The sequence below is a fragment of the Octopus sinensis genome, linkage group LG1, assembly GCF_006345805.1.
Source record: "Octopus sinensis linkage group LG1, ASM634580v1, whole genome shotgun sequence".
Classification (NCBI taxonomy): domain Eukaryota; kingdom Metazoa; phylum Mollusca; class Cephalopoda; order Octopoda; family Octopodidae; genus Octopus; species Octopus sinensis.
In genome coordinates, this window is record NC_042997.1 from 44,221,169 (window position 1) to 44,229,514 (window position 8,346).

General features: G+C 38.5%; 1 protein-coding gene across 2 annotated transcripts in view; it reads left to right on the forward strand.

The window, feature by feature from the left end:
• The first annotated feature begins 2,468 nt into the window (after nucleotides 1–2,468).
• LOC115213288 (ras-related protein Rab-22A) overlaps nucleotides 2,469–8,346 on the forward strand; it is a 26,405-nt gene continuing 20,527 nt past the window's right edge. The window contains exon 1 of one of the 2 annotated variants that reach the window (XR_004997946.1): nucleotides 2,469–3,360. Coding sequence is in view for 1 of the 2 variants with exons in the window: in XM_029782223.2 (XP_029638083.1) it covers nucleotides 2,752–3,360 (609 nt within the window). In the remaining variant the exon portion in view is untranslated. The remainder of the gene's footprint in view (nucleotides 3,361–8,346) is intronic. The other variant, XM_029782223.2, reaches the window with a different exon arrangement.

Genomic DNA, 8,346 nt, shown 5'->3' on the forward strand with positions numbered 1-8,346 from the left:
AAATAAACAAAGTAAACAATGAAGATAAAAGAACAGGATAGCCGACCCCACGGGCCCTCATATTTTAGCTGCAACCTTTTGGTTAGTGATCGTGGCGTGTTCATGCAGGGCCTTTCACACCCAGCATCCGAGCGACACGCATCCATCTTTTTTTGAATACAGACTCTGTCAGACACCTTTTCTCTAGCTCCACCTTCTTCTTCAGATGGAATCTAAAGAAGTTCGTTAGCGCGGTGCCAGAGGTCATGGTGTCTGACATTATACCTTTCATTCTGGTCTTCCATGATATAAGCCTATCTGTGATGTTTCTCCCACGCAAGTCAAATTCATGACACGAATCAGAATCTCAGTGGCCGTCATTTCACTTTATGTTTGCTCTTTGAAAAGTTATAGGACAACTTACTTCTTTTAAGATATGATTATGAGTGTCATTGGATAAGTAATATTTTTCTCGAGAAGAGTTGCATATGAACCAGATTTGATTTCAACTGTAGACATTTCCGTTCATTTACGCTGCTTGTACATCTTTCTTATAAAATATAATTATATGACATTCGTCTCGTTTGGAGGCGTGACCATAGTTCACCGAGAACCCTATCTCTAATTTGTAACACATTGAATGGGACTGACTCCTTTTGCAAGCAAACTTCTCAACGATGGTAATCGAAAAGTTTCTTATAAATGTCACCACAAAATAATGGGTTTTCTCCAATTTGCCTTTTGGAACTACCTCATATATTAATTAATTATATTACGGAGATGTACTTGCATAGCAAGTGACCTGATCTGAGATCGTGTGCTGGAACGAAAGCAATTGCAGCGTGTAAGGTGTTTATAAGCCATTTAAGAAACACACAAAAACCGTTAGATTCACTTCGACGTTTAAATTTAATTTGTCAAAGTATTTTCGTCGCTTTGAGACCGCGACCTCTTCACTGACAAAACTTCGGGCTGCATCAAAGCGACGAAAATATTTTGAAAAATTAAATTTAAATGTTGAAGTGAATCTAACGGGTTTTTTTGTATTTCTTAAATGGCTTATAAACACCTTCCACGCTGCAATTGTTTAATTAATTATACGATAGAAAAATAAAAGCGACGAATTCGCCCTTATCGCTTTGGTATCCGTCAGAACAGCCAAATTTACATCTAAAAAGTTTTTCTTTTTTTTTTTTCGTTATTTTGAGAACTGTGCGGTTAATCAATGCAATAGTAGGGTGTCCACATTACTGTGATTAGCCAATGCTGTTTAAGTCACATATCAACCCTGATCGTGTTTCAACCAATGATTAGAGGTGTTTGCCAGTTTTCTTTTTTAAGTATAGTATATCCAGAAGTATAGTATATCCATATAATATACCTACTTTTCTTTTCTTTAATTGAAACAGCAGAATATTAGTTGAAGGTAGTTTGGACCAGAAAGTAAAAGCAAATGGGAAGAGCAACGGTTCTTGAAAGCTGTATCGAGTTTTATTAAAAATACAATTTAAGCCTTTTTAGAATCCATTGCAATTATTGGGCGTCTTGAAAAAACAGGTTATTCATAATTTTGGTTGACACGAGTGTAATTATTTAAAAGTGGAGGCGCAATGGCCAAGTGGTTAGGGCAGCGGACTCGCGGTCGTAGGATCGCGGTTTCGATTCCCAGACCGGGCGTTGTGAGTGTTTATTGAGCGAAAACACCTAAAGCTCCACGAGGCTCCGGCAGGGGATGGTGGTGATCCCTGCTGTACTCTTTCACCACAACTTTCTCTCACTCTTACTTCCTGTTTCTGTTGTACCTGTATTTCAAAGGGCCGGCCTTGTCACTCTCTGTGTCACGCTGAATATCCCCGAGAACTACGTTAAGGGTACACGTGTCTGTGGAGTGCTCAGCCACTTACACGTTAATTTCACGAGCAGGCTATTCCGTTGATCGGATCAACCGGAACCCTCGTCGTCGTAACCGACGGAGTGCTTCCAAAAAAAAAAAAATTATTTAAAAAAAAGACGATCAATAGCTTTCTTCGTTTGTTTGTTTTTTTTTCTAATTCTCTAACTTCAAAGAAAAGTTATTTTTCCTTTTCTTTCTTACTTTTTCTCTGCTTTCCATTCGAAGTGCGTCAGTAATGTTTAGTTTTTATTTTGCTTTTGTAATTTTTTTTCTTTAGTGCTCTGGTAATTTTTGTATCTGTTTGCCAATATGCCACGAGATTGAGAACCAAAAACTAAGTTCCCGCGTTGGCTTATTACAGATTGATTTCGTTACCAGTCAGCAGTAATATTTTAATCAACTAGTCCTCGTTCAGCGGATGTTTCAAACATTTATGAAAGAAATCCTTGTGATTTTTATATTTCTAAAATGCTTGGAATTTTTCAAGACCAGAAAATCATTTTCAAGGGAGTTAACTGTAGTAGGAACCCATTTGGAGTTACTTCCTTTAGTCACAAGAAACCTCTGAAGCGATTTTTTCTTTTTACTATCCACAGTAAACTAGTGAACTTCCTGTCACCTGACTACTAGCAAAGATGGCCAGCGTCTGTTACATACGGTAGTGGACCGTTGTGGTTTTGTTTACGTTTAAATGCTGTTTATGGTAACACACCAATGGTGACCTCCCTATGTAGGGATCTGCCTATTCGCAGTGCGGTGCTCCGCGTTACGTGTAAAGCCTAGCACAGAGACTACGTACCGTGAAACTTGTTATAAAAGACGAAACACGCCCTGCAGGAAGAGAACTCCAAACAAAGAATAAATCCAAGGCTCTTCAGATGGCTTTGAGAGACGTAAAGATTTGTCTGCTCGGTGACAGTGGAGTCGGAAAGACAAGCATTGTCTGGCGTTTTGTGACAAACACTTTCCGCGAGAATCCAGGCAGCACAATTGGCGCTTCTTTCATGGTGAAGAATCTAGTGTTGGACAGCAAAACATTCCGATTCCAAATCTGGGATACAGCAGGACAAGAGAAATACCATGCTTTAGCACCCATGTACTTTCGCGGTGCAGCTGCTGCTATTGTGGTGTATGATATTACGAAGGAATCGTCCTACAGATCTGCAAAGGAGTGGGTGAAAAGATTACGGAAACATGGTGTCACCGACGCAGTTATTGCTCTTGCAGGAAATAAATGTGATGCCGAGGATCTTCGAGAGGTGTCTGCTAAAGATGCCCAAGCTTACGCTGACTCTATACAGGCTATTTTCGTGGAAACTAGTGCCTTGGTTGCTGTAAATATTCCCGAATTGTTCACCTCCATTGCTCAAAGACTGCCACCAATCAACGACAATTCTGTAGATAATGACAACACCGTGAATATGACCAGTCGAACCTCGACTAAATCTTGTTGTTTCTCTTCCTCCGGCTCGTCGACGGCCAAAAACGTGGGTACTAATCAATGACAACCTGCAATATATTCCATACGCTAATTGTTTTCTATTCTCCAGTTGATATATATTATATATATTTTATTTCTTCTCATTAATTGAAATATTATAATTGATTATAACAATAACAACAATAATAGTTTATTTATTGTTACTAATACTATTCATCCAGCTTATTATTTAATGATATTACTTAATATAATGCTATCGTTCCGGCCAGTTTAATTCACTACTGAAAATGTTTAATTAACTTCGCATGTGCGTGTGTGTTCATAATAATAATCCACCCTGCTTCGTCGGTGGGTGTGGCGAGCGAAATCTTTAAAAGTGTAAACACAAAATGAAACGTAACAACCTACCTAATGTTGTATATATATATATATATATATCAACAGTTTGTTGAGCTACACAAAAATTTAACCACTGTAAAGACATGTTACTACTAAAATACGTTTCTCTCACATGCTTTGTCACCCTTCAAAGAAATATACAATTCTTTACACTCTGTTAATCTTGTTTTAAATTAACATTTAAATGGAAATCTTTGATAACTTTTTAGCAAAGATTTTGAGTATCTAATGGAGTTTTTGTTATTTAATGTGCTTTAAATTTAACTTCCACCATCAAATTCGTGTCTTTATTATTATTTATATATATATATATATATTTGTGTATTTGATTTTAGATTTTAGCACTTTCATTTGCATAAACGTGCTAGTATTTTTTTACACACCTGAAGACCTCTGCTTTTATTTCTCTATATCATCTCGAACATTTTCGTTGCAATTTATATTGCCGGATTTTAAATCGTGTTCTTTTAAACTTTTAAGCTGTACCCTCTTAAAGTGATAACAAAAAGTAAGATATCGCTACTTGATATGACGATAGCGACATTTTGATAAGACTGTCGATTGAGTGACAAGTCAATGTTACTATGAGTACACACATTTTATGTGTATATATATATATATATGTGTGTGTGTGTGTAGGTATATATGTGTGTGTGTGTGTGTATACGCACATACACACACACACATATATATATATATATATATTGTATGTGTTTACGCGCGCACACTCTTATAAATCCATTTAATGCTGTCATTTACACCTTTTTGTTGTTGTCTTTGAAACTGTTATAAGTAATTCGGGTTGAAGGCTCGGGGCAATTTTTTTATATGCAGACAGCATCGTTCCCACAACAAAATCCTAATTGGATGGTCTGTAATGTGTAAGAATTATTTTGGAAATTTCACATATCGTTATATTAATTGAACATGAAAGAAAACTGATCATTGTAGTTGTAGCTTTAAAAATTCGATAACACCAGGGAAAATTGTCATGAAAGAATGAGGATTATTGGAAACTCCATATTATGTTAGTAGTACAAAAAAACGGCTGCATTTTTGTTGTAGAATTTCAGTAATCACCTGGTCTTAACTGAGTGAATAATCAGGGACTGAAAACTATGAACCTCATAAGACGGTTTGCTAGGAATAGTCTAACCTATGTTGTCTAGGTCTGGTCTTCTCAAACTGACAAATACTGTCCTCACTCAAACATTGAATATGAGGGACATATTTTGACACTCTCTACCCCACTTTTATTAATGACAAGTCAAATTAGATTTTGTATCTGTGTAATTCTTCTGTCTTCAACATGATGTTTGGCAAGGTTACAAAACTGGAATCTCTCTTAAATCTGACAATCTTTCTGCTGTTTTTCAATCGTCACAGTCTCCATTAGGGCCCCTTCTCTTTTCCTAATTGAAAGCACTGGCTAAGGTGAATTAATTAGCACTAGGGAGGGTACCAGTGTTTCCGGGAATCACTAGCTTTAATGATTTCAATGCGACAAAGGAACTCAAGGGAGCAGGGAAGATTTGAAAAGAAGGATCTGATGGTGATTTGTAGGATATGAAACATGAACTTCAGGGTTGTGTGCATAGTTATTTTTAACTCCACCCAACCTGATGCATAAGAATGAATAAGTGGATAAAGTTGGACAAGTTTAATTTAAAATGACGCTAGTAAAAGGAAAGAGAAGCGGATCTCTCTACTAAGACGGTTGATGGGAAGAGAATACTCAACGATGCAATGAATTTAATATGACTTTGAGTATACGTACTGTGTGTGTGTAGTGTATTTGCATGGACATAAGTCTTGGTGAAGATATTTATGTCAGGTTGTATTCCAGATCCATCTGTTCATCTTTTTCTTTGAAACTGTTTTAGAGTAATTCTATATTTGATACTTTCAGTAACCTTTTGTATGAAGATAATGTAGTTCCCAGTACAGAATCACATTATGTTCTGTGAGAATTATGTTGAAAATATTTACTTTTGGATATCTTCTAGTGAACATAAAGACAACTATTCTTTATAGTAAAAATCCTATAAAAATTCTAATTAGAGTAGAAAACAGTTCCAAAAGTAGGATATGAAGATGTGAGGGAAAAGGCATATTATTAAATTTGTTGTTGAATTCATCATTCCATATAATTGAGTTGAAATGGATAAGTTGTGACTAGGCTAATCATGTGCAAACCATCTGTTACAAAAGTATTGTATCATGCACAATGGTGAGCTACACTGCTTTCATATATATATATATGTGTGTGTGTGTGTATGTTGTGTCTTGTGTGTATTTATGTATATTTGTAATATACATATGAAAATACATAGGTGCAGGCATGGCTGTGTAGTTAAGAAGTTTACTTCCCAATCACATGTTTTGGGTTCAATCCTACTACATGGTACCTTGAGCAAGTGTCTTCTACTACAGCCCTAGTCTAGTTCAAAGCTTTGTGAGTGGGTTTAGTTGGCTGAAACAGAAAGAAAACTAATGTGTGTGTGCTTTTGTGTTTTCTTATTTTGACATCATGCAGTTATAGTATGTGATACAAGTGATGCTGTTTGCTGTCAATCTTTACTTCAAATATGAGTGGCTCTGGGGGAAATATTATCTACCATAGAAATAGGATTGACAACAAGAAGGTCAACTGATCATGGAAAATCTTTTTCAATAAATTCGTTCTGACCCAGGTGAATGTGGAAAAGGAAAAATGGTTGTTAAAACAATGATGATGACATACATTGAATGTATATATTTATAGAAAGACAAAGACAGCTGTTGGAACAACAAGCAAGTGTTTAAATTTGACACTCGGGGGTGGGTGGAAAAAATGGAATAGTCTTTTGTTTCAGCCGATGCTCTTTGACAGAAAGGAATAAGAGAAAATAAATAGCGAGAGAATGAAAAAAAATATGTCAAGTTCAATGGTCCAACATCATCATCATATGTCTGTATATACATATGTATGTATACACACATATATATATATACACATATGCATGTCATATATGTGTATATGTGTCTATATCATCTTCGTCATTTAACATCTACTCTCCATGTTGTCATGGGGTAAACAGTTTGACTGGCACTGGTAAGCCGGAGAGCTGCACCAGGTTCCACTAATCTGATTTGACTTGGTTTCTACAGCAGAATGTCCTTCCTGATGCCAACCATTTCAAGAGTGTAATGGATGCCATTTACAGGACACCAGCAACAGCCACAGCCATGGTTTCACAGGTGCCATTTACATAACACTGGCAATGGCCACGATTATGCGATCATCCTTTAACATCTGTCTTCCATGCTGGCATGAGTTTGATTGGTTTGACAGGAGCTGGTTTGACAGGAGCTGGTGAGCCAAGGGACTGTGCTCTGCTCACTGTCTGCTTTGGCATGGTTTTTACAGCTGGATGGCCCTTCCTTAATGCCAACCACTTGACAGAGTGGACTGGCTGCTTTTTATGTGGCACCAGCTCTGACAGGGTCACCAAATAACAAGCAAGACAAAGACATCTCGACTGAGAAAGGAAGTGGTATTGAGAGGGGTGGCTTTGTGTCCGTTAGTGAGAGGCTAGGGTATAAATAGAGGAACAGAAGCGGGTGTCTTGCTGTAGAAGGGATACAGGGTTGGTCCAGTCGGAGGGAGAGAGGAGATGATGGTGATGTAGCAGGGCAAAGTCTCAAGGTACAAGGAGGTGAATACGAATGGAATGCTAGAGGATTGCCCCGGGTGCATGATAGAGAGTTTGTGAAAGTGTAAAGGAGGTGGGGGGGGGGGGAGGAAAGTAGGGAATGCAGTGAGTGGTGGAAAATGGGTATATAGTGGGGTTGACAGGGATAGCAATAATACACTTGGAAGAGGGAGGACAGGAGAGTGATGACAGAGCGGGGTGGGACAGAAAAGCATAGCGCATGAAGAAGAGGTGTAGTTTTGGTTCATTGGGGTAAGGTTTGTGAATTAATGTTATATGCACGTAAAAAGCACCATCTGTTCGTGGCCGTTGCCAGCCTCGCCTGGCCCCCGTGCCGGTAGCACATAAAAAGCACCATCGGTCCATGGCCGTTTGTAAGCTCCGTCTGGCACCTGTGTGGGTGGCACGTAAAAAGCACCCACTACACTCACGGAGTGGTTGGCGTTAGGAAGGGCATCCAGCCGTAGAAACACTGCCAGATCAGATTGGGCCTGATGCAGCCTTCTGGCTTCCCAGACCCCAGTTGAACCGTCCAACCCATGCTAGCATGGAGAACGGACATTAAACGATGATGATGTGGGTGGAACACGCAGCACTTGCAGAACTCAGTTTTGCTGAGGTGGATGGGTCTTATCAAGAACCTCATATTGCCAGACATTTCAGTCCATTGCCATCTCCTCCATCATGTCCAACATCTTGCAATCAGCTCTCACTATGTCTTCCTGGGTCTCCCTCTTCCCCCAGTACAATTTAAGCGATTGGCATTTCTTTGTACAACTGTCCTCTTCATACACACGGCATTGCAGTCTTCTTTCTTGCATTTTACATCTGATTCCTTTTTATGCCCAATTTTTCTCTCAGCACATTTGCACTTTGTCATCCATGCACACTGATGTTGCATATCTACCAGAGCATATCAGCGTCATTCCTCTTCAGGG